At 41.2% G+C, this 27,792-nt stretch overlaps 1 protein-coding gene across 1 annotated transcript; it reads right to left on the minus strand.

Moving 5' to 3' along the window:
- Positions 1-106: 106 nt before the first annotated feature.
- On the minus strand, positions 107-27,203 carry YWHAZ (tyrosine 3-monooxygenase/tryptophan 5-monooxygenase activation protein zeta). Its single transcript, XM_074146047.1, has 6 exons — positions 27,095-27,203; positions 24,321-24,624; positions 8,070-8,193; positions 4,667-4,830; positions 4,481-4,576; positions 107-1,166 (listed from the first exon to the last, which is right to left on the minus strand). Exons 2-6 carry the CDS (start codon positions 24,612-24,614, stop codon positions 1,107-1,109), a joined length of 738 nt encoding a protein of 245 aa, XP_074002148.1. The 5' UTR covers positions 24,615-24,624; positions 27,095-27,203; the 3' UTR covers positions 107-1,106.
- Positions 27,204-27,792: the final 589 nt, after the last annotated feature.

Genomic DNA, 27,792 nt, shown 5'->3' on the forward strand with positions numbered 1-27,792 from the left:
TATTAAGATTTTCCATAATAGAAATACCTCCCTATTGACTTTGTGTATAATACTGCCACTGCTCTAAAAGGTGCGGGAAGACAGATCACATGAAATCTACACCAAAGGTAGTTGAAAAGTCCATTCATAAAACTTTTATTCCACTTACATCAACTTAATACACATGTTCTGAACAGTTATGCTTGGATTGTTCATGAAAATTTCATAAGACATTAAACAAAGCTAGCCATCATCTCAAGTTATTTCCCTGTTAACTATTTTTACAGCACATGCATGTTAGGCAAGTATCAAAAAAAAAATCACAAAAGCAAAAAACCTAAAAAAGTTAAATACATGGGTTTTTGTTTTACTGCTGTGCTCGATATACAGTGTCATTATGGATATCAAGCAATTCATTTTTTACTGCATCTTTACTTGTACATTTGTTCTTAGGTTGCTTAAACCATTTAAATACAAATAAAATGTGTAGCAAAAATAATGAAAGCAACAGCAGGTAACTTTACAAATAATGGAATGTGAACCGTTTCTCTGTCCTTCTCTAGAGAAAGTTGACTGGGTTATCAAACTGTCTTAAGGAACACTTCAGCTGCAATCAAAGATGTACACTTGATTGGTATATTCCACAGATTTCACATGTTGACTTGACATGCAATATCTATGGGACATCAGTTTACTCACAGCCATGTGTGCTCCAGCTGGGAAACTCATGCTAACTACACCTGTGGCTGCAACTGATTATCCCTTTTTTCCACCGTGACAGACCAATATGCAAGCAGTTGTCTTCGCTTGACATAGAAAGCTGTTTTAACACTGGCCTTGTGGGAAGCCACAATGTACCAAAAGTACTATGCCAAACATGTAAAACTGGTATAAAAATTTCACAACCCTATATTGGCCACCTCAGATGAAAACAGGTAAGTTCCCCAAATGTTAACTGGCTCTATTCCCCTAATATTAAACAAAACCACATGGGAAATATAGAAATCCAAATAGAAGTAACATAAACCTGTCAAATCGTAAACAAAAACTATTTGTGGGACAGCATGGATGACAAATGGTCTACTGTGTAAATTTCAGAATGAGGCAGACGGAAGTTAGAAGGCTGGTTAATTCTCCCCTCCTTCTCCTGCTTCGGCTTCATCTCCTTGGGTATCCGATGTCCACAACTGTTCAGGAAAGAAAACAGAGTAAAACATGTCAGACATTAACATTTATGACTAATAATTAATAAGGAATTATTAGAAAGGAAGCCTACTTCTTATATAAGAATTTTGTAAGAGGTCCTACTAAGCACCATGGGGGGAAAAAAGCACACGTTAACATGAGTATATTTCTTGGCTATTACTTCTACACAAGACAAAATGGAAATGTAGTCCTAGGCGCCCCAACTCTACACTGCATTGAGTGAGGAAGTTCATGAACAGGCAAAACCGAAGTCTCATATCCACAAGGCTCAGTAGAATACAATTACAAGCAGGCAAGAATCAGACCTACAGAACAGATACACAAAAATCAGGAACTAAGAATACTTGGTTTCCTGTGGATTTATACCTTCTCCTCAAGTGAACTTTGCACAACTTTCTGAAGGAAGAGCTTCAGTAAAGGTCTCTCTCCACATCCAGCATTACAGTGCGCGTTACCTTTTCTTCAAAGCGGGCATCTGAAGCTTTTTTGTTTTTTAAAACCAAGAACGTTTCATTGAAATCTCTTTTCTTTGGCTCTATTCTGTCAGTTGTACCCCCCTTCAGCAACTTACAGAACACAGAGCTTCCAAACTTGGAGGGCAGGGGGCAAGGAGGGTAGAAAGTCAGGCTAACCATGCAGTATGCACAAAATCTTATTTTCAGCTCCGTAAATATCATACTAAGCAGTCATATATCAAGATTAAGTACCAACTAAGGAAACTAAGCATCAGTTCCAGAGCAATACCCAGGGCAAAGAAATTATTTTGTGAACCAAGTACTTAGCCACGCTGGCTGCTTCCAAACTATTACCAGCGCAGTACGATTTGTAATATCACGCTTTATGGAGTTATAGCAGCATTAACCGAATCCTTCACGCTCTATAGCTTAAGGTGGTAAAACCTAAGAACAACTAATTCTCTAACTACATTAAGGTCTCGCAAGATACTAAAATAAATAAATTTCAAAATCCACAATCAGAAACATTATATCCTTTCCAGGAGTAGAAGACAATAGAGAAACTTGCACAAGACCAGTGGCTTTGTTCTGGCTCTGAACATAATACACAATATCTGCACTAAATGTTCCTCGCCGAAGGCATCAGGCAACAAGTTAGTTTACTGGAGACAACAGCACACTCGTCAGTTCCCAGCCCCTGCACTACATTCTGCACCTGGCTACATTATTAGAATACTGTGTTATTCTCAACTTCAGTGCTATTCTTACAGGGAAGAGTTAGTAGGAACAGTTTTATTAGAATTTTATCGGAGGCTTCTATCCTAAATCCTCACCTCCAGAGTATCTACAGATATATACATACTTTTATTCATTAAATAAAAAGGGCCTGACTGGCATGAAAGAAGGATTACCAATTGAGAGCATAGTTTAACAAGTCTGCTGGGGAAAAAAAACTCAAACCCTTAGGGTTTTGTGGGTTTTGGTTTTTGTTTTTTAAAGAAAAAAAACCAATTTCATAACAGAGCAAATCAGGAATTACCTAAAAATCTACTTTAACGGAATTGTGACTTGTTATATTAAACAACACTGAACTCTTCTGTGCCTTCAGTCCCTGCTGAGAATGAACACAGACTCTTTTTCAACTATACAAGACTCAACGTAAACAGAATCAACAACTGAGGAAACTGCTGCTGCACACAACTGATCAACACACTGGACCACTGTCAAAAGCCATTGTAACAGACTCGCACAACTAGCAAAACAGACCTTTTTTATATTTATGAAATTCATTGCAGTCTTTGTCAGTCACACATACATCAAAACTTATTTTCTACCTCAAGAAGCTGTGGAAAAACATGGAATCAATGCACTTGTACAGGTCACACAAAGCATTTAAGGCAAGACTTATCACCCATCCAAGAATACGGAATCCTGCAGCTGTCTACAGCTTTCTGCCTTATAATGGAAAGCTCACATCAATTATCAGGCCTACTACTGTAATTCACACACTATGGTAGCTCAGTCCAACTTCTGCTCTTGTATGATACAATTTGCTTTCCAACTGCTATAACAAGCTTTACATTATTTTTACTGGGAAGCTAGCAATTAAAGTTAGCTTCTATTCTCTATTTCACTACCAGTCATTCAAAGGACAGCTCTTGAGCAATCTCACAAGGGGACAGTACACACAGACATTGAGAGCGACGCCAACCCTGTATCTGTCTCCATTACAGAGGTTGAGAAATCCCTTCCATTTGTTTGGTAAGCAACAGCTGGAACAATCACAAGTAGTTTTTTCAGTGAAGTTGCCATTCTAGTGGAAAAGGTTCCAAGGAATAGGGAAATAAAGTGTTAGAAACAAAGGCAGAAAATATGGTAACTCCAATTTTATGCAACTGTACAGCCTTACTTCTAGTTATGTTAAAAGAGGCCCAGCTATTCTGTAAATGTCCCTGATATCAGCTGCACAGAATGTGAACAAGGGGTTACATCTGGTGACAAAAGGTGCTTCTTATTTTTGCAGTTCTGGCTTGCAGCTCTCCCTTCCCCCCGACACCGGGGAGTGAACTATGATATTAATTACACTATTGCATGTTTGCTTACATTTACTGTTTCATTTGCTTTAGATGTTTAGCTTTGCCAGTTTTAAAGTTCAAAGTAGGTTAAAAAAAAACCCCACACAAGATGATTTTGATTACTCTGACAGAGCAACACAATCTCGATCCCTGACTTACACCACAGACAGCTGTAAGTCGAAGGAAAAAAAATAATTAAGACAGTGGGTTTTTTGGTGTGGTTTTTTTTTTTTTTTTTTTCAACTGCCATGGAACAGCCTGACTAGCACTGATTCCAATTTCAGCTTTACCAAAATCAAAATCAAACAAAAACCTCCCAAACAACAGGCCTTAAAATGGACTTGCTACCTTTGTTTGTAGTTTTCATGTAGGATCTACTCCTTGCATGTGAATCACACAGAATAAGCTATATTAAATTTGACGTAAGTTTTGAAGATGCAAATGCAACTGTATTCTCAAATGCTGTTTATCAAAAGATAACAGCTTTGCTAGTCACAGTCCAAACTACGTCACCTAAGCTAAATCCCTTGAATAAAAAAAACTGAAAAAATTGGTCAATTTGTCATGTCAGAAAACTGTGCTAATTAGCATGCAGACACGAAAGACTAGGTAGGAGAAAAAGATGTAGCTCGGAAAGATGATGTACCATAAACTCATCTGTAAGTAAATGACAGACACAGCTCCGCAGCTATGAACAAGCAGGACACCGAGTGCCACAAAGCCCATTCCCGTTATGAACAGTATGCAAGCTTTAACGATACTCACTGTCAAGTTGTCTCTCAGTAACTGCATTATTAGCGTGCTGTCTTTGTATGACTCTTCGCTTAATGTATCAAGTTCAGCAATTGCTTCATCAAAAGCCTAGTGTTATAAAAACAAACAACTCCATTGGCCGTGTGACAAAAGGTTATGAAAATAACATAAATTGATTTTTCCCTCCCTTAGACTTACCGTTTTTGCAAGGGAACAGGCTTTCTCCGGGGAATTAAGAATCTCATAATAAAACACGGAGAAGTTTAGAGCCAGACCTAATCTGATAGGATGTGTTGGCTGCATCTCCTTTTTACTGATTTCAAAAGCTTCTTGATATGCTTGTTGTGATTGCTCCACTATCCCTTTGGGGAAAAAACACACACACACAAAAACCACAACAAGTAAGTAATTCACATACTGTACTCAGACATACAATCAGGACTGTGTTCACGCTTGCATTAACAAAGTATGTTAAGACCGAATGCCTGTGAATGAGCACTTTACCTAACAAGTCGCTATTTTATCAAGATTTTACTACATTACATTTTTAAATTACTCAGAAAACCAAAGTTAAACCTGTGACTTGCTCAGTGACGAGTCCCTCCCTGCCACCCTGTGACTACTTGTATTTACAAATCTTTGCAGCAGTTTTGTAGCACTTAAGGAATATAAAACCCACCACCTACACGAAAAGGTACAAAATTGAAGTTTTAACTACATGCAGGTTTGATAACAGTGCCACAAATTCAACGTCTTTAAATGCCGCAAAGCATTACAGACCCACATTTTAGTCACAGAAAACAATGGTGACCTTTGCCTATCATGCTGAACCCTTTCAGTAACAGTCAGCTATAAATTCCCATTCAAATTGCTTGGCAAAGGTAGTGTGGCATACTTCAATCCCAATTAAACGTAAATTTTTAAAAGCTTTCAACATAGTTCCATTTCCAATGCAGATATGGAAAGCATTTTTAGCCAACTTGAACATTCTAGTACCTATAAACTTTGAAGGGAGAAAAATTAACAATTAGTCTCTCTTTTTAGATATTAATCTTTTGCCATTCTTTTAATTGGTTCAATTATACAAGTTATAAACGCTTCGTGGAAAAAAACCCAACTATATTGTGTATACTAAGATTGAAGAGCTCAAAAGTTTCCATTCTCACTGAACGCTTGAACTTAGGAGCAGACTATGCCTGCACAAGTCAGAGATCACGGCCCAACAGAGCCCACCAGCTGGAGGATGCCGGTGATGACTGCAGGAGGCAAGAGACACTTTAGACACGGAGCACAAAGGGACCTTTGTTCCTGCCCTCTCTGAGGCTGTTAATAGCATCTGAGAAAAAGGTGGGCAGGAAGTCATTCAATTCAGATGCAAAAGGATTCCAATCCTAACATTTCTGGATCAAACCAGAAACGTATCCAGCATCTCTACAACAGTGCCAGTCACACGTATTCAAAAATAAAGAAAGGAATTTTAGGCTAAGGACTCAAAAATACATCAGTGTTTAAGTCAGAAGTACTCAAATTCTGAGAATAAGCGAGTACCAACACTCAGGATGTTTATGCAGTCTCTATTTGTTCACCTTTATGTATTCACGAAAGTTAAAGCATCATATTGTTCTCTTCAATATGGAAGAGGGAGGACACTCACTGCACAATTACTCAACACTCTGTCCTCTCTACATTCATCAGTAATAATGAAGTGCTCCAGAAAAATCAGACAACTGCCATAATATCTTCAAAGTGACCAGAAGTTGGTATATTATGGTTGGGAAGAAAGAGGTTTACTCTAAGTTAAATTTAGAAACAGTGAGAAGTGTTTCACTCTTCCCATAATTGAAAAGCCTTAGAAAATTTTATTTAACATAAATAACTTCCATAAAAAAAAAAAAAGGCCTATTTCTTCTCCTTATTTGAGAAAATAGTTACCTTTTCAGCAGTGATTTGGGGAACTTAGTGCAAAATTTCATATATTCTGTTAATTTTTAAATCAATCACCCAGTATAAAACAAGTTGCAAGATTTTTGACCTTGAATTCTTTAGAAAGTGTAGTACAGTTCCAAAGTTCAAGGCTGAAACAGCATGGTGAGGTACCTGCTTGACGTTCCTGTCCACTAGATTGCTGTAAAAAAACAACCCAGTCGCTAAAATAAACAATCTGGTTTATGAAGATAAAAATCCAATTCCTAGAGTTGGGAACTTTACACTATTGCTGTATTTACTGCAAAAGGCTGAAAGAATACTGTCCAACTAAACGGCCATTATTTCCTGAACAATAATTATCAACTGCTCTTCTTCAAGGTCACAGACAACATACAGGAAAAGCCTGTGAGATGAAACACCTGGGGGTTGGAAACTTTAAGTTCGGGAGCCATAGCAAGTATGATCTAGATGGGCTTTCAGTAAATTTTCTTCATCTGGAAACCCACTAAAAAAATTGCTCTGCCAGGAGACTGGGTTAAATAAAAATTAACTTCAAAACCACTTTAAACAAAGATTTTCACAGTTTAAAGTCTGCACCTTAATCCTCAACAGAAAAAGAAACTTTGGGACTCAAAATATTGTGCCTTCTATGCATGTGAATAGAAATTACTAAAAGGAAAATATAATTACTCTCTGTACAACACCAGATCTGAAGTTACACATGCAATTCCGCCACCACCAAGACTGGGTCAGTTTGCACAAAGTATCAGAAGTCAAACCTGTCTGCACACTCCCAAGCATCCCATACTTCTGGAGATGGAGTGCAGACTAAATGGAGTGTGCAATGGAAGAGCTCCGGGCTAGCAGGAGTTACTAGATTGGGGTCTTGTGCACTGCTCTTCAGGGCACACTGCCACCAGTGCTGAACTAACTCTAGGAAACAGCTCAGCACTGTCTGCAACGAGCTGTATCTAAACATAATGTGTCGTTCTGAATTGAAGGTGGAGTTAGGGTGTCTCTTCAATTATAGCAGTTAATCCACCTAATATATTAAAGTGCCTTACACTAACTTTTCTAACTAAATTTAGGTGAAGGCAACTTACCTGCAATTATGACAAGCTGCTTACATGAAGATACAAGAAATAAGAGGAAATAAAAGGAAATTTGGACGTTAAACTACCATGGTTACAGAAGAAATTTTCCTAACAGTAAGATTAGTTTTATTAATCCTTTTCTTCTCCAGGTGGTTTCTAGTCTCTTTGCTCAGACTTTTTTTTGTATACTGTAGAAATGCAGGAGAAACAGCATGAATAAGACTTCAAAAAGCTACAAGACTTTGTTCTCCTGCGAAGAGGTAAAAAACCAATACTCAGCCAGGCAGAAGATGCATAAACCTGTATTTCAGTGATAAATCAGATGCACACACACATAAGCTGGAGTGAATTTCAAGATCTTGTGACTGAACATCTGCTCCCTGCTTACAACGGTACGGGTACATGGAAATTTTCATAACTCATTTGAAAGACAATGACCAACGATTTTTCGTCAAAAAACAAGAAGCCTATTACCACAGAAATGTACATCCAAATCAGAATTATTCTAAATTAGTCATGTCACCACCCCACCAAAAGCAATCTAATTTGGCAATATTTAGCCACAAGCTGACATACAGTACCTTTCTTGTCATCTCCAGCAGCGACCTCAGCCAAGTAACGGTAGTAGTCTCCTTTCATTTTCAAATAGAAAACTTTACTTTCTGCTTGTGAAGCATTGGGGATCAAGAACTTTTCCAACAGAGACTAAAAGAGAAACACAGAACACAGTGTTTTGAACATACATACTTTTACAGAGCGCTGAACCAACAATTCAATTATACTACAATCTATTTCAAAGTCAAGACAGCTTTAATTTTTGCCTATTTTCTTCACACGCTACATAGCATATTCAACTAAGGAGAACATGTTCTGGGTCACAACTCCAGGTATGAAAAGGAATTCTGCACGCTGTGCCTCAGTGGTGAGAAGACTGTGTTAATTTAGCAGATGAGCCTTGTATGACCAAAGGAAGGGTTTCTATAAGCCATTATACAGTACCCTGACAAAAATAAGGTAATCCAAAGTGTCTGGGCAGAGGGTATACAATGGAATAAAGTCTGCATTCACAGAAGATAATAAAAGCATCTGAAATATCAGCTGCTAAATCAGACCCAAATATCTTACATACACAGGCAATAAATAAGCCTCGTTAACCTAGTTCCATTAACTGGAACGCTGTACTGGCATTGCCACTAAGAAACTGCAAGGTGAACCTGGATTCTTTCATTTCCAGACAGCTGACAGTCAGCTGCATAGCACTGAAAAGGATCATCTATTTGACTTTATGTGCTGCCCTAACAGGTGTTTCCTATATCTTCCAAAGCAAGGGTAGCTCTTTGGAGTCACTCCACCAAATCCTCCCTGCAGGCTGCCAGTTAAGACCAGGTTTTTCTAGATTATTCTAACTGCTTATTAAATTAACATAGCAAGTTCCCAGCTGAGGCAGTCATGTAATTTAGCAAGAGTTCTATTATGATGGAAAGAAAAAAGGAAAAAAAAAACCCCATCACTAACTCCAACACATTTAGTCAAATTAAGGTACAAGCTTGTCAGACTTCTTGATATTGAGTGCTTAAAGTCAGACTTTGGAAAAAAAAAAAAAAAAGCCAGTTACTTAAAAGCCAGAAAAAGTGCAGAAGTGCTCTTGAATACTCAAAATTAAATCAGAAGCTGTTACATATACAAGGCTACATAGCAAAAAAAATTTTAACAGAGGTTTTAGTAAGAATGTTTGTGTCTTTTCCCCTCTGTAGATTAGATGACTTTTCAGTTTTGTCTGTTTTTAACTCGTATTTCAAATGACACCACAGAAATGGACAATCAAATTCCATTCCAACCCACAGAACGATGGCTGCTTTATGGTACTTTCATCTAGATAGCATCCTGCAGGTTGAGCGAGTATCTTACAACGCACTCCTGGGGCAGGCATACCCTGAATACAGTAGGCTGTAACCACTGTACTGTGACACAACTACCTGTGGTACCTGCTCTGCTTAACAGGCCAACTGACATAAAGCTACAGAACTCTGTAATTCACAGAAAGAGCAAGAAGAGTGAACAAGTTTGGTTGGTTGTTTTGTTTTTAATTAAAATACTGCTAATTCATTTATATAAATCATGATTATTTAGTCTGGTAGCCTCAACCTTGCATGAAACCCTTCAAAATAAAGTGACCTGCTATGACAGCTCTCTCTCATTCTATCTCAGCAGATAGGGTAATGAAGAAGTTTGGCTGGAAGAAACCAAAAATCAGACAAGGTTCAGCTATGCCTATGCTCCAAAGAGATAAAAAACTGTTAATGGACTTTATTAGAGTCAACATAATGGAAGGTATTTATTCAATCATCTCTACTATTAGGTATTTCCAATATTGGGGGGGCTGGTATACAGCTTCCTTTTATAGCCACGCAGGGAGATATCAAAAAATACTCTGTGTCCTTGCTTCCCGTCTGAACAGCAGCAGAGACAGCCCTTTGGCAACAAAGGAAACACAACACAAGCACGTCGGCAGCAGCAGTATTTTTTGTGGAGCCAGTCAAATGGGCTGATGAGCTGCTTCATGCCAAGGGCACCATTCTGGAGGGCACAACACTATGCAAGAAGGGTTCAGAGCCACCTCTGCCCAGTGCAGCTGGAACGAAGCAGAAGGCTGCAAGGTATATGGGTCACGCGCTTCAGCTCTCTATAACTACTTACACGCTGTGTTCTCACCATTAGAGAACTTCAAGATTCATAGCTATGACATTTTTCATCAGTGCCAAGAAACTCTGACTCCAATGACAAATGAAGGTTCCCAGCTACTGAGAATAAGGCTCCTTATTAGTTTTTTTCTGTAGGGCTGCAATTAAGTCAGGTGTGTCAGTCTGCACCTATCCTTCTGGCACCACGGGGAGTCGCCCTCCTTCTGTACCCTCCATTAATTGCTCAGCCCAAAATATTGTCAGTGAGTCTAGGAACAGAAATCATTCATCATCTGTATAGAAGGTTGTCCAACTAAGAAGTACAGCTCTGCTCACTCCCATAGCAGCAACAAAACTTCTAGACTTAAACTTGACTTCAGCAACAGACAAGGTGACGTTTGCTAACACCTAACAGAATGGTGAACTGGACCAGCAGAGAAGAGGAAAGACTACCAATTGAGAAAATCTTTCTAATGAGATAGATAGTAGCAGGGCAACAGCAGCTCAGACAGTGTGTAAACCTTGTATTGAAGTTTTAAACCCATGTCAAATTTAAAAGGCTGATGAACTAAGAAAACCCCTTTGAACAGTTATTCATAGAATATAGCCTATGCAAAGAGGCTTTGAAACTGCACTGGTAGCTAGCTTGTATCTGGATGAAAGACTCTATTTTATACAAACAACATGTAGGACTGGTAGGCCACATATCTTTGGGAGAATTTTATTTATGCCAAGTACTTCATAAACAGCAACAACAAAATTTGAAAGCAGATTAACATTTAAAAGCTAGCATGCAAAATTACTGAGAGGAGATCTCTCCCCTATTATTTATCTAGTACTATATATTCAGTTTCTCCTGATTGTACTGATCTTTTTAGTTCAGGATGTATTTTCTTTTACTGGCATAAGTAAACATAAAACACTCCTTTGAAGTTAGCCTGAAGACTCAGAGTACACTGATTTATCCTGAAGAGTGGCTGTGAAAGCTGCAGTCTGAATGGAGGTGGTGTGGCTACAGAAAGGCGTATAGATGAGATCAATAAAACTACTGACCTTTTGGAGTTCAATTACACAAGGTAACATAAAATGTTAGGCATAATGAAAGGAATAACCAATCTAACACTTTGTTATCTGCTAACACATCTGCTTATGGGGAATACTGTCTATCTCTATATTATTTTTAATAGCTTTAACTTTTAACTGCAAGGCTTCTCTGGAAGATACAATTTTTTCCACAAGGAAGACTATCTTGATATTTAAGTCCTATTGATGGGTTCTGTTTGTACAAAGCAGAAGAAACAGAAACAAGAACTGTTTCGATAGTACCACCAACATATACCTACCTTCTCTCTCCGTTACCAGTCGATACGATAATGTCTATCAGTACAGAGCTGATCACCATATGGGCTACTGAAGCACTAACAGCTAGCCCAAGACTGCACCAATAAGCTGATGTGTAATGACTAAGTTTGCTAGGTGATCTGCATCACCGAGATGCATTCAACACCCAGACAACTGAAGTCCACACAGCACGGATATATTATAGCTACGTGGTATGTAGCTAAGCCCTCATGCTCATTCATGACATTGTTGCTATTGTGCCAAATTCCCGTCCGTTTTTGATATATACTAATATGCACTAACTACAACTCCATGGCCAGTTAATTACAGTGCCTCAATCAGAATCTGGCAGAAACAGCTTTTTAAACAAAACCAAAACACCACTCCCTACCCCCCAAACCTCACAACTACTCAGCTGTAATTGTCAGAGCTTTTAATTTGACAGCAAGAATCTAACTGCTGTGAAACAAACCATAGCATTGTAGTCAATTAGGCAGACGCAGCAGCATCTCGGAGCGCTTTCAGCCAAAACCTGTAACAGCTTGTACAAGTGCTTCTTATACTTTTCATAGCAAAAACTTAATGGAAAATTATTACTTTTTAAAAAAAACCCAAACATGCACATACCAAATTTGAGTATCAACTCTTACTAATATGCTGGTCGTTAAAAGATCAGGCATCAACACTTCACATCTGCAACTGTGATTATGACTAAGTCAACAGCCTTCTGGTCCCCTGGACCGGGAGAGACAGCACACTTGAGCTCAGGAGATGTCAGCTTTGCTCACACATACCACAGATAAGAGATCTCATATATTTGGTGTGGTCCCCCCACCCCCAGCAAGTATGCACTAGAGAAAAGTCTTTGTCTCCAAAGATGTAACAGAGGCTGTGTACACACAGCTTCATTATTCTACTGGCAAACTTCAATCCTGGCTTATTTTAAACACTAAACTGTAAGAGATTCACTTTCTTCATTCTTGCACACATTCTTTTGCCAGAACAGGACACAGTCAACAGATGGTAACATTAAGCACATTGTGCTTTGAGCCTATTTTGATGAAAGGCCCTATGGACTTGTCCGTGTGGTTTTGCAAGATGAAGTCCGAAATGGAGAAGTTATCAGACTCAGTTAGGAGTGTGAAGAAAGCATAACAAGTAGTAATTCTGTGTTACAAAAAAAACCCCCAACACTCAACCCTCTACAAAAAGCCTGCCTGCTTCTTACTGCAAGTAGACATGCTTCAGTTTGCCAAGTTGTGGTGAGAACTTCAGTTGAAGACAGGAAGCCAACCCATAAAGACTTGAATAGTCCTTTCCTGATACTTGAAGCCTAAAACTGCCCTTCTTTTAGAAGCATTTGCTTACATCTTTGGCAAATGACTTGTGTGGGTCAGAAGACTATTCCCAAATTCATCATAAGAGCATTAAAATCAACACCTCAGTTTTGCCTTGCTGCCTTTAGTTCTGTGCGTATTTCCCTTTATTAAAGGCTCAGTCTCAGTAAGTGTTATTGCCTGGGAACTTTAGATAATTATTAATGCACTTGAGGACTGCATCAACAGCTCAATTTTCTATTTAAGATATTCCCCTCCTGACAAAGAGGAGCATAAGAATAAAATCACCAGATTCTAGAAAAATATAGTTGTAAATGTGTAGGCAATACATAGTTAAGGTACTGAGCAAGAAACTTTGTTTTTAAATACCAAAAATTAATTAAGACACGCTGTAGAGTAAAAACTCTAGAACTATGGAACAAAAAAAAAGATATAGCTCTGGCACAAAAGAACCAAGCTGCAGAACAGCAAAAATCCAAAATACACTAATAAACATTAGGTAATTTAAACAGTATTAGTTTTGCTCAGAGCAAAAAAAGCAGGCCTTTTGTTTTCCTGCAGTATCAAAAGCCACCTGACATAGTTATGACATAATTTGTAGTTTTGAAGATAAATTACACAGGTGTATCAGCTGAACTTTAATTTATTTGTCATCCATCTGTGGTATATGGCATGGGGATGAAGACAATATGGAAGAACTCTTTGCTTTTTAAGTTCATGGAAGACATGAAAGAAAGATTTTTATTTTTTTTTTTTTTTTTTAAAACTCAGCCTGAAACCTATTTCATACTAATTGACAATGTCCTAGTATTTTCATGATGCAAGCAGCACGCCACTATCTTTCTCCAAGACATTACAAGAACATAGGAGGGATTGTACTGGCTGACAGGACTCTTCTGTCTACTAAGCTACCTGCAACACTGCCCAAAAGAGGATGCCGTTAGAAAAACACATAAAGAAAGCAAGAAAATGTCATGCTTCCATCAGCTTCCATCAATGCCTAGGGACTTCCTGAGCCAGATGTGGTTTCTCTGAATATAGTAACCTTCAACAGGCTTTTTATCCATGTTCCACACACATATTCAAACTCCCCTTACATCAACATAACCTTAATACCCACAATACACTACGGAGAAGAAGCTGGAGACGCTTGACTACCTGCACAGAATGAAGTGTTATTTTTTGTCTTTAACCTACTTCCCAGTTTCATTTAAAAAAGAAGTTTAGCTTGTAATAGCATTGGTATTGAAGTCTGCACTCATTTTAGAAGACTACCAGATAATTTCAGATTATTTGAAGAGTTTCAGTACCATTCCCAAACAGGAATCAAAAGCCCCCGCTGCACTTTCACACCATCCAGGTAGCTATTTACTTTATTCTTTAAAAAGGAAGAAGGTGAGCAGAGGAGGAGGGAAAGGAAAATAAGAAAGATGTGATGGATATTAAGAAAAGGTACATCCAGCTGAACCACTGTGTTAGAACAAGCAATAAAGTTAGTCTATTGAATGTTAAGATTCAGGTTTCCAGATGCATCAAGATACACCTACCAACAGCTGAGCATGAGTATTTTAAAGAATTACATATATGTACCTATCAGGTGTACTTAGGCAGGCATTCAAAAAAATTGATTCAGATCAGTGTTTCCAGGTACACACTTTGGAGGAAGAGCTACATGTACTTGCTTTCACCAAGTGGAACCCACTAACCAACCAGCACAGTAACTGCAGCACACCTTTGTTAAGCTGTTTTTTTACAGACTTCTATTTTGATGACAAAGTTATTAAAGTGTCAGACAAGTTCAAGACACCTATCATTCCCATAAAAAGCTAGCGTGTGATTTTCCAGGCACGTGTTTTCTGCCTCAGCATCACCATTAGGAAAGTTACTCCAGCTATAAAACACCACGTGCAATTAGCTGTACTGTAGGCTGGCACACACACTACAAAGGATTTAACCAAGCCATCCGTGGCCAATAGAAATTTTATTTACACACATCTATCTGAATTGTTGGAGGAAAATGACAAATATTTGTATTTTTAAGGGGAATATTTTTAGACAATCCCTTCCCAAACCTAGGCTGTTTTGAGACAGGCTCATTATGCTGCTTCTGATTACAATTCTACTCAGAGCTGTGGATCAGGGCTATGCAACTGCTGCCTCATGGGTGACCTCCAACCCTCTTGGTGGAAAACCAAAAGGACTGTTCTGCTGTCAGCCTCCTATTCCAGCCAAAAGCAAAGCCTTTAGTTTAAATTTAGCTACAGATTTCTATCTGCTCATTTGCTCGCTGCAACAGGAATACAATATAATCTGTCAAATACTAGTGGCTGTTGTGGCACTGGAGATCTCTCTGGTAAAACATCTGCTGAAGAAGGAAACAAGCCTGCTGCCTGTTCTCAGTACCGGTTATTCTCTCTTCCCATCAAACTGGCCGCCCACATAAACAGACAGCAGCAGAAGTTTGAAAAAGGTGAGAAGGCTGGGTGGAAGAGATGAGAACCATGAGCTTCAGCTGGGGAGGAATTCAGAATTTGGAACAAAGGACCTTCAGGGGAAGGAAAGAATTTGACTGCGGAGTTCATGCAACAGTGGGAGATGTGACATGCACAGGGACACACAGGATTGAAAAAAGCAGGAAAAAGGTACACTTGATTAGCCGTTTTGCTGTTGTAGATCTTCACCAGATTGACTAAGTGAAAATATGGAGGTAATGAGGCCTGAGTAATAAGAAGGTAACTGAAAAAAACCCAAAAACTAAAGGACTAATGGCAAAAAGGGAATCCTGTATAGCAGAAAGAATGGCAAGAAATTTCAGCTTATGCAAAAAAATACTACTAAAACATTCTAAAGAAACACATTTAGATTAAGACATAGGTCCGTATGTCCATCACATATGGACATGCAGAGGAAAACATGGAAGAAGTAGGACACCCTGAAAAATCATCTTCATGCTGACACATATGCTGGGAGATAGAACGAAATCAGTAAGAACTAGGTGTATGCACTAAACCACCCACAGGATGCTTAGAGGGAAGATATGGCACTTCAGGATGGACACACCATCAGTCTGCACAAAAGGACGGGAACTGAAGCAATGAGGAGCAGCATCTCAGTTCACACTTTTGCAGCCACACATGTAGCTCTCCTTGCAGATCTACGCTCCCCAGCTTAGACTTATCATGCCCTTTACTAGCTTATTCTTCCTACCACTCTGCTTTCCAATTAGTATTTATGGCAAGGGAAGCAAATGTGCTTAATATAAGGATATACTCCCTGAGATAATTCAAAAGACTTTAAAAAGTCCTTCATGCCAATCATCACAAGTTTTTACCAAAGTATGCTTAGCAAACACGCAACAGTGAAGGAATCAAATTCTTAAACACAGGCAAAAATACCTCTCTGGTTTAGTAACCAACTCTGAGAAAACGCATACGAAAGGCAGCAGCCAATAAGACACTTAATAGAAAAATAATTAGGATTAAAATATTAAATTTGTTGAGGCATCACTATAGTCTTTGCTGAGGATCAAAGCCTAGATGCAAATTTTACTCTTTTTTTTTTTAATCACCTCATTAATTTATTTCTTGACTACTGGGGACTTGCAACAAAATAGAATGGTACCAAATGCATCAATCATTATTCTTTGAAGAAACAGTATATCTGCTGAGAAACTTGAGATAATAACAAAATTGAAAACAAATTAGTTGGATGAGAATTTCTGCTGAACAGGTAAGTCTAAGCGACAGCTATTGTGTACTCTGAACCAGAACACGTTCTAGCTGTCTTAAGATGCTGTAAGTTTGGTCTCTGAAGAAATACTATTAAAAAACCTCATAAACATGACATAATACTTTTTATCCTTGGTAAGAAACAGAAGTAGGAACAATTTATCTTTAGTTGCTTGCACTCCGAGCAGATCTGATACCTCCTAAGTAGACTATGTATCTATTAGAAGTTCATTATAGCATAGAGTGTTAATAAAAGCATTTTATTAGCAAAAATGCCATTTTAGCCATGTAAGCCTACTTTGCATTAGGAGAATCTGATCAGTTAGAGATCAGATTCCCATTGTCAAATATTTTGTTACCTGCATAATCACAGAAGGTAATAACGTCCAGAAAAAAACCCCAAACCAACATACAACTGCTCTCTAACCTATTTGAGCTGCATTACATGTGATAAAAAATAATAATAAGAGTTTACTGTTTATCCCAGCAGCAGAATTACTTATTATTACTCCTCATTAGAAGAGGCATTGCCAATCTGTCAGACTTCAAGAAAAATAAGCAACTACACAAGCGCTGGGATTCAGTAAAAAACAAGCTTAAGAAATAATCACAATCTTAATGCTCTTCAATCAACTTTAATAGCACAAGTTTCCTCAAACTATTTCAAAACCGTAGTCAACTACTGCCTGAATGGATGACCAACTTCAGGTTCAGAGTCTGGAGCCCCTGTGTCTGCCTACAGCAAAGAACAACTAAAGTGTTTGAAAACCTCTTTCAGAAACATGTACTTCTGTCAAATGCATGGTAACAAGACAGAAGTTTCCAGATAAAACCAGAGATAGTGTGGCATCTGTTTATACAGATGTACAGAGATAACACAGTAACTCTGCTCATATTCTAAGTTTTGTATTTCTACCACTTGCAGCTTTCACAGGCACAGTAAAAGGTGGTATCTTAACAACGCATTTCTCCTCTTAGCCTTCGAAGTAACCAACCAGTGAAACAAACACATTTAGCAGCTTCACAAAATTTCAAGTACAACCTATTAAATTCTTGCTTCAACAGCACAGGAGGAGAGTATCTGTCACAGGTGCCTAAACCGATCAACTTATTTTATTTTGCTGCTTAGAACTGCATAGCAGCAGCAACTGCAAAAAGTACTTTAATACTGAAGGTTGCTGTCAAATAAAGCAAATTGTTCCTCAGATGCTTTTGAACAGTGTTAAGCACTATGTACTTTTTTAAAAAATCAAAGCCAATTATTAAACATTAATGCCAAGTGAAATTAATACAGCAGACTGTTATAGTAAAGATTTGTTCTGATAAATGCAAGAGGATATAGACACATGTATATAAGCGTATACACACATGTGCGCGTGGCTACTAGAAGTATCAATGGTAACTGCATGTTCAAATTTTTTTTTTGTATTTACACAGAGCACCTTAGCTGATGTTATGATAAATGGATGCATCAAACACACGTATCAACATTATGGATGCACTTCTCGCTGACATTAATAAGTACTAGCTCACCTTTGCCCATGCATCCCAATGACCAGTAAATTACTTATATATACTGGAATCTAAAATCCTGTCAAACATGAGCATGCATTTACAAACAATTACATGAACAATGCAGAATAAATAAACAACAGAAGTCATCTCATATTTGAGCTGGTCCATGAATGAACGTTTAATTCTCCAACAAGATTCAACAGTTTAATTTGCTTTAAAAAAATGAAGACCATTTGCTTAAAAAAAAAAAAAAATTGCTCTAGTTTAGGCAGTGCTTTCACTGCAGGAAAAAAAAAAAAAAAACCACACAACCACCCCCAAACTAAAATCCAACAGCCAAAAAAAAGCCAACCAAAAAACCCTGAAGGGGTGTAGCTACAACCAGGGAAGTGATTAAAGGATTAACAAAGCGAAATCATGAGGTTGATGCAAATTGCCTCAGCCTTCTACCTTCAATGTATCTGAGCAATTACACCAGCCAAACCCTAACTGAAAAAGCTAGATTTGGAGAGGTAATCAAGAGCTTAAATTATAACCATCCTGGGACATTAGTAAACCCTGGCTACATTTTGCTCTGTGATACATAAAAGTTCATTCCGAAAAGCATTTGTGAACCAGAGATACTCACGTATTTTCACATATGCCTCTAGCACATTATCTATTACCACCATTTAACACAAATCTTAACAACATGAAATGACATCTTGAGTTCTATATCCAGGTTTGGGCTCCACAGTACAAGAGAGACACGGATATACTGGAGTCCAGTGAGGACCACCAGCATGATTACAGGTCTGGAGCACACGATGTACAAGGCAAGGCTGAGAGAGCTGGGTTTCTTCAGCCTGGAGAAGACCAGCAGATCTTACTCCTGTGTACAGCTGCCTAGAGAAGATGGAGCCAGACTCTTCCTGAAGGTCTACAGTGATGTGATGAGAGGCAGCACACAAGCTGGAACATGCAAATTCTGATTACATACAAGGATTTTTTTTTTTCTTTTAACCATAAGTATGATCAAGTATTATGACAGGCTGTCCAGAGAGGTTGTGGACTCTCCATCCTTAAAGATATTCAAAATTTGACTGACAAGGCCTTGAGCAATGTGGTCTAACTGGATCTGTTCTGAACAGAGTTGAACTAAATGACCTCCCTTCCAACCAAAATTAGTCTATCAAAACAGCTTAAAATAATCAGGACTAATTTTTTCAAAACAAAGATTTTGGGCACCTAACTCCTAGATTTCAAGAAATTAACCACCCCTCTTCTGTGATTGATATTCTGCAAACAGAAGCTTCTACAAATGCCTCTTCTTCTTTTCCAAGAATATCAAATAACAGACACACATCTCAAAGACAGAAACAACGTGCAGTCAAAAGTAAAAAATTAAGCATGCCTGAAGGAGACCCAGAACTAAAGGTAGCAATTTTCAGTCAGAACACTGAATTTTTTGTTAGTATCAGGTATCTTCATAGCATGGAAGGTTGTATGGTATAATCAGTCACTTGAGCTCATAAGCAATCTGTTTGTTAGCACCACTCCATAGGTTAGTCGTGCTCTTTGACCATCAGGAGGACACACTAAGCATACAAGCGTTGACTTTAAAAACAACCCCAGCAAAACACACACGTGTGCATGTCAAAAAGCACATGGCTTCCTGTAAGACAGAGGACAACATTTCCTAATGCTGTCATCAAGAATTAGAGCAGAAACAGGTTTTATAGATGTTAATATAGTACCCTATTAGATGTTTACAGGCAACTAGAAAATAGTCCCATAGTAATTTGAGTATGACGGCAACAGGCATTAATTCTGTGATATATTCTTTAAAAAAGCCATTTAGATGCATTCTAATTACGCTCCCTTCACTCCAGTGAACCAGAGCCCCATGACAGGTTACTAAACCTTCTCCTGCTCTCCCCCCCAAAACCAACATACACATGAAAGTATTGTACACTTAAAGTCACTTAGCTGAGATCTAACTGCACCTTCTTTTCTACCATTTCTAAAAAGTGAAGCATCCATAACAAGTGCAAAGAAATCTAAATAGCATAAGCACACAAGGAGTACCATTTTATGCTTCTAAGCATGAAGTTAGGAAGAAATAGCATCATGAAGAAAGCAAACAATTCATATTATTGGGAGGGTCCTGAACAGCACCATTACCCCACAGCTTTTCTTGTAGGGACAGAGTGGGGGAAAAAGGCCGGTGCAGTAGCACCTATGTGTAACAGTAACTCTAGAGTGCTGAAGGGCAGCCAAGGTTTCAGGAAGCTCTCTAGACTTTAAGGGGAACCACCAAAATGGAAAACAAACAGCAAAACAGAGCACTTGGGCACTGCAAGCAAAGAGATTTACTCAAGGTATGCTGTGGGGAAACCTGGGGGGAGGAAACGACATCACCCAAAAGACTGGGCATGGGGGAAGAACATGGGAACTGTCACATATGGTTTACTTCAGAGGACATGCAGGGGACTATCGCTGTACGTCCCAACCTAGGGAAGAGAGTGTAACTGTCTAGAATTACATTCATACTAAAACGAAGATAGCCAGTGGTGTTTTAAATTATTAGTTTACATTTAGCTCATGTCAGAGACTGCCTGAAAGCTACTAGTAGTTTAGAGCTCCTGAGAACTTTTAACACTCAAGCAGTATCAGATGTTAGCTATTTGAAGACCTCTCTCTGCATTCTTCTCTGTACTTCAGAATCCTCATTAGCTGAAAAATTCATCTTACCACAGATTTAATTTGAACCACTTCAGCCACAGTTCTGTTCCCCATTAACTGCAAAAAGCATTTTGAAGAAAATCCACACCTGTTATATTAATAACAATTTTTATTATGGAAATGACAAATAAAAGATCGTTATACTGGTATTTTAGACAGACCCTCCCTTCTACTATAGAAAGTGAAACAGGATGCGAAGCACAGAAGTAGCTAACATGAGGAAAAATACTTAACAAAAACCTTAATTTCCTGTATTAATATGACATTTCTGAGGCTGGAAATTTTCTATAATACTGAAGTACATCATTTAAGATGCTCAAGTATGGCAATGTATGTACTTCCCCACACACATTATATTATTCTTGAAGAATTTGGAAATTCAGTCTTTAACGTTACAGTGCAAGGAACTTGTACTATGCACAATGTGTTGCAATTATTCGCAGTTTATCAGCAATACCAGACCATACTACACCTGAAAATACTCCAGTGTTTATCTGACAGAATTGGTGCTAGACCAAGAGATTTTAGGTGTCTCTTCTTTGTACGCAGCACACAAGAGGACAAGTTCAGCTGTTTGTAGAACTGTAGAGGTACTCCACGGGAGGTTCAAGTGAGGAAAGATTTAGGAAGTGGCAAGGAAGTAGATGCTGGCTTTTCCTGCTAAAAGGTCAGTGTAAAGGAGAAAAACAAACAGTTGAACCCAACCCACATAACTACTAAAATTTTTATTGCTGAGTCAAATAGTTATGAAGCACGAAAAACGTCCAGCATTAACTGCTCTTATTCACTCTGTAAACTAGTGAAAGAGCTGGGAACAGAACCCAGGAAGAGTTTAGTACACTCTGCATCTACTGGATTAGAGGAGCTATTTCTTCCAATCCATAGTAATTCGATTCCAATAAATGAGGAAAGAGAGCGAGAAGCTGCAGAGGAGCGAGCTTTGGCTACATTCTGCTAGTGACAAACACATTCTCTTAATTGGTTTCCTCCCTTCAACACTGAAATTTGGACACCAGTTACTTCCACACTCAGCTGTGATGTAACACCCCAGGGTATTAAATATTACTTAAGAGTCTAGCAGGCAATTGAAGATGCAACAACAGCTCAAACAGATTCACAGTCTTAATAAAAGGTACAAAAGTTTCCAAGCTGCTTTTGTACTGCAATTGATAAGGCTCGTGACTGAAAGCTTTGAAAGTCTGTTAACGCTTCAGGTCCTATTAATGGCATACTTCACACCACGATTGGTAAGCCTTGTTTTTCACTTCTGTGAACAGTTATAGACTAGATTATGCTGTACAAAAATTACAGAGGATCTTCTGAAAAAAAAAAAAAACACAAAACCCCACCAACCAACCCCACCACCCTAGTTCTACACTTGCACGTAGCATTGTGCAGACTCCTGTTCATAAAAACCAACTAAATATGTTACCACAATCCTTTTTCCTCTGTTAAAGCAAAGTGGATGTCAAATAAAGCAATAGTCAGTCATGTTTCTAGGTAAGTAAGAATGCATGTGAACAGAATATTCCAACAAAGAAAACAAGAATATGTTTTTAAATATAAACCTAATTCTTCAATGCAATTAACAATGTCAAAGGTAGTGCATGCCAACTGAAAGCATTTTTAAACCCTATCCCTTGAATAAAAAAAGTTTTTTTTCTTTTTAAACATAAGTCTAAAAAGTCTAAAAAAAGTAGTTTAATTACTACTAATCACTGCCTAAGGCATTGTTTCTTCTGGATAGTAATTTTTCCTTAATCTATGAAGAAAAATTGGAGTAGCAACACAGAAGATTTACTAAGACATTAGCTTCCTAAAAGTAGTAACATGTCAAAGAATAATAATTTCTTTGAATAACATACATATCTCTCATTAAACATGAAGAGAAATTCAAGTCCATTTTGAGATTCAGAAGATTTAACAAGATTCCCCACCCGTGTTCCCCCCCTCCTAGATACTTTAGCTGCTGCGGCAAATTCAAAAGCTGGGTTTTTGTTTTAGTTTTCGTATTTAGCATGCACAATAAAAGCTAGTTTTCACCTCAATCTGGTTTCCATTATCAGAAAAAAAATTTAATTGCAAACACTAAGGGGGTTTTTAAGCCCAATAACTTAGTTAAAATTTCTTAAACCCAAACATAGTTTACAAAAGAATTTCGGATCGCTCTGAGCTGAAAGCATCCACCCCCGAGGACTTTCCCACTAATAAAGTAAATTAATTAATTTATAAAATAAATAAATCAGAACACCAGATTTGGATCCTTATTTCCCTGGCTTAAATAGATGAGCCACCACTTAATACACGAACTAGTAAATCAGTTCTTTCATATGTGTAAGTTTGGCATTCCCATTTTCAAGTGGAAGATTAAGAGTTACCCTTACACAAGGTAACAAAAGATACGAAACTGGGTGTGTTACAATAACCATGGAAGCCAGCCTAAACTGGAAGCCAAGACTCAAGAGTTATCCATGCTGACTTTTACACACCCTCAGAGAACCAGTCTTCTAGAAGCGTCATTTAGTTATCTTATAAAGCAAGCAAAATACATGCTACTCATTGATCCTAATGTTCATTTGACATCAGATCTTCAAGCACACACTTAGCTATTTAACACTTCCCTCCTATCACACGTCATTCTGCCACCTCCAGGTACGTGATCCCTTGTCACATATGGGATGACACACCAGTAGGTTCCACAGTCCAATGGACAATTCTATTCCCGACAGTAACATCTACCTCACAAGTGGCTGCAGTACTGGACATCCATTAATCGTGTGCTCGCTGAAGCGCCACAGGCATATCCAGTCGAAAAAACCTGACAATCTGGAATAAGCATTTGGAAGAGGTTTGGATTTCATAAAGCAGTCTCCTAATGAAAATATAGGGTTGTTTGCTGGGTACACGCACATTTTAACATAACTACAAGCCACAGAAAGCGTCTAACTTGAACACCCTTTTAGTTTGCTACTAAAAATCTGAAGTTTAAGAGGGTATCACAACATTTCTACTGCCCCTTCCTGCAGACAATTTTCTGCATGGCTGAGTCATAACTAACATTACATCATCTTACCCAGGGAGGGGCACAATTTCCGTAGAGTAAGAACTACCTCTTACAACTAGAGCAGCATATTAAAGTTGCAGAAATCAAAGCAATCTAGAATACAAATACTGCACTGAGGGGGAAGGGCAGAGGAGAAAGCCTCAAACTAAACCTATATCTAGTTCAGTCTCAAAGTAGTATGTTGGTTTTTCATACCTCTTATTTTATATACAATAGTGTTTCAACATGTCTCCAAATTCACTAGCATTCATAACTATGACTATTTGTATATAAATAATGAATACATCAGAAGCAAAGTCAGACTTTTTTTAAACCTTGTCCTTCAGAAACAGCATAGGAGACCACAGCTTTACTGACAGACTAGAAGTAGTCCCAGAGGACCCAGCACCATTTACCCTGCAACTCTAAGTAAAAATGGATCAACAGTTTCATTATTTCTCACCAGCACATCATTGCAGATGTCTCTTAGCTCAGTCTCAATTTTCTCTCTGTATTCTCGAGCCATCTGCTGTTTTTTCTCAGCGCCTTCCGTCTTTTGTTCAATACTTGAGACGACTCTCCAAGATGACCTACGAGCTCCTACAACATTTTTATAGGCAACAGAGAGAAGATTCCTCTCTTCGTTGGACAACTCGGCTCCTTGCTCAGTCACAGACTTCATGCAACTTGCCATGTCATCATATCTTTCAGCCTGCTCAGCCAGTTTGGCCTTCTGCACCAGCTCATTTTTATCCATGCTGATATTTCTAAAGAGGAAAAATAGCAAGGCATTATTCAGACATTGATAGAGGACAAAAGTGTTTTAACTTCATATGCAGAGCAACCTCTAAGTACTTTGGAACTGTAGAGGTACAACTGAAATAGAGAGCACAAGGCACGCAAACTCTCAATGCTCTAACACACCAATATGTGAATCGAAGACTTAAAATCACTGCTTCCCCCTGAAAATTTGTTAACTTTTAAAAGTATGTTATTATTTTAATAAATGCAAACAAAAGCATTCAAAGGTGAACTGAAAGCAAGTCAGTCCCATCTTATGTACATGAACAATACTAGTCCTTTGCCATCATTCTCTCATAAGACTACATTCAAGCTGCAGCATCAACCACATCCAATTATCAATATACCAAAGTTGACAAAGAAAACATCCAATAGTAAGTTTTTCACAGGAACAGACAAAATAAAAACTAGACAAGTAGTACCAGGCAACTCTCTGTGCCTTAACAGAATCTTACAGTTACATGCAGAAACACTTGGCACAGGCAAATCAAATCCCACACTGGATGTTAGAGTCATAATCCACCATATATCTACATTTCGAAGTATACACCCTTCAACAGTGTTAACTTCCTTTCCCAAAATGGCATATGGTAGATGTTCTGAGCAAGGTACTGCTTCTCAGCCTGAGGGGCTATGCTTTCAGACACAAAAGGAAAATTTACTATTTTAAAAATATTACTTCAATATCGGTATTTGAGATACCACAACCTGTCTGAGATGCTTCACAACTTGCATCTTATCAGCACTTAAAAAAAATAATAAATAAATCAAGCTCTGCTGAACAGAGATAATGGTTTGGGGTTTTTTTTTGGTATATAAGGAAAGAATGCTCCTCCCTCACACCCCATTCTATTATGTACCTTGACTCGATCATTTTGAGGCCCTGGCACGTGCTTTGGGATACACCATCCTTTAAAGTTTGACTAGCTTACTAAACCAAGAACCAATTTTGGCCACATATGTTTTATGTATTTCTGTACGTTCCATACACAACAATCCAGCATCTTAAACCATTAACCTTTTTGTCATTTCACATGAAGTTACCGCAAACAATAGTGGCACTATCTTCCATTTAGGAATAAATTAAGCATGTTTTAACATTCCAGTCACCTGAAAGGGAAAGTTTTAGTAGCTCCTACCCCCAACACAGGGGCACAAACTCAGCGGTGGCTCCGCAGCGTTTGCAAACGTGTGTTGAGAACCCGCGAACGGCGGGCTAAGGAGCCATTTTAAGGCAAGGTTTTGGTTTACGGTTAATTACCACCCGGCGTGATCTGGGCGAGGGTGGTTAAAACGCCGGCCTCAACGCCAATCTACCGGGCCACCGGGCCGCCCGCAGGCTGCTACGGCAGCATCCTTCCCCGGCGGCCACGCTGCCCGTGTCCTTCCCGGCGGCCGAGGGCGACCGCCCGCAGGCGCGGCCAGGGCTGGGCGCTGCCCGCGGTTCCCCCGCCGGCGAGGTGACAGCAGAAAATGGAGCGGCCCGGGGGAGCAGCGGGCGGGGCGGCGCGGCCCCCCGGGGCCAGGCGGATCGGCTCCGGGCCGCCCCTCCCCGCGCTGCCACCGCCGCATCCGCCCGCCGCGGGGACACCGAGCGCCTCGCCGGCCGCCTTTGTCATGGCGGATCGGCGCCGGAGCCCAGCCCACTTTCAGCGCGCGTTAATCCCACTCACCTCCGCCCAGCGCCGGGGGCGGCGGCGGAGGAGGATGCCGCGTCCCCGCCCAGGCAGCGGCCGGACGAGGGGAAGCCCGCGGGCCCAGCCCCAAGGGACGAAGCCGGGGGGGAGGGGGGGGGGAGAACGAGGGGGCGGCGGAGGAGGAGGAGCCCCCACCTCCGTCCCAGGGGAACCGCCGCTACCCCCGGACCCCTTGGCTGGGGCGGGGGAAGGAGGGGCGGAGGCAAGGGGGGGCGGGAGGGGGGGGGGGGGGGAGGGAAGCGCTCCCGAACGAGGGGCGGCCGCTGCGGCTCTTCCGCGCCCGGGCAGCGCTCCCGGCGGGAGACCACACCCAGCGGCGGCCGCCCGCGCCCAGGCCCCCCGCCCCCGCCCGGCGGAGGCGGCGCGCACCCCCCTCCCGTTCCTCCCTCCCTCCCCACGGGCGCGGGGTCGCCCCCGCCCGCCGCCTCACGGGCGGGGCCCTCACCTGCCGCCCCCCTCCCCCGCCCCGCCGCCCACCGGCGGCTCTCCCCCCGCTTTCCTCCCTACTCGTCGGCGGGGAGGGGGGGCCGCGGCCTCACCTGCGCGGCCCCCGCAGCGGCCCCCGCCGCCCCGCTCCCTCCCCGCGGAGCCGCCCTACTGCCGCCGCCAAGGCCGAAGAAGGAGGAGGGCGGGGGGGGCTCGGCGCTGCCCGCCGGCCGCCTCGCTCGACCCCCCCCCTCCCCCTGCCGAGCCCCCCGGGGCAGGGTGGCGGGGCGGCGGCGCGGCCGGGCCCCGTTACCTGTGGGCGGCGGGAGCGCGGCGGCGGCGGGTGTCTCGGGGCGGGCGGGCGGGCGGGCGGCCGGCGCGGACTGTGCCTGTCTGGCGGCTCGCTGCGCTGCAGCCTCTCTCCCAGCGCCACACACGGCGTCTCCGCCAATCAGCGCGCCGCAGCGGCACGGGCAGCGCACCGCCCGTGACGTCAAGCCGGGGCCATGGCAACGGCGGAGGCGCGAGCGCCGAGCCCGCGCAGCCCCCCTCCAACTCTCCCCCGCCCCCCCCCCCCCCGCCGCGCGCCGCAAGGGCGGAGGCCCCGCCAACCGCCGCGGGCGCCGGCGGCGCGCGGGACGGGCGGGACACGCCCTGGAACCGGCGGGCGCGCGCCTCCCCCCCCTCCCCGCTCCCCCCTCCCCGACTGCGGAGTCGAGCCGGGGGGGGGCGAGGGCTGCCGCAGGGCCGGGGCGGGCTGGGGCGAGGCGGCGACCCGCCCCCTCAGCCCCGGCCTCTGACACTCCGCCAGCCGCCTCGCCCAGCCCGGCCCGGCGGGGAGCCGCCTTCACCCTCCCCTGCCTTCGCCGCCGCCGGGCCTGCCGTGTGGAAACGCCCGGGGGGGGGGGGAGGCACCGCCTGATGTGGCCGTGGGTTGTCTGTGGGTGTCACCCCCGCCACCCCCCCCTTCCCCGGTTACCGCACACCCCCAGTGACCTCCTCGGGCCTTGG

Source organism: Numenius arquata, chromosome 3 (genome assembly GCF_964106895.1).
Source record: "Numenius arquata chromosome 3, bNumArq3.hap1.1, whole genome shotgun sequence".
Classification (NCBI taxonomy): domain Eukaryota; kingdom Metazoa; phylum Chordata; class Aves; order Charadriiformes; family Scolopacidae; genus Numenius; species Numenius arquata.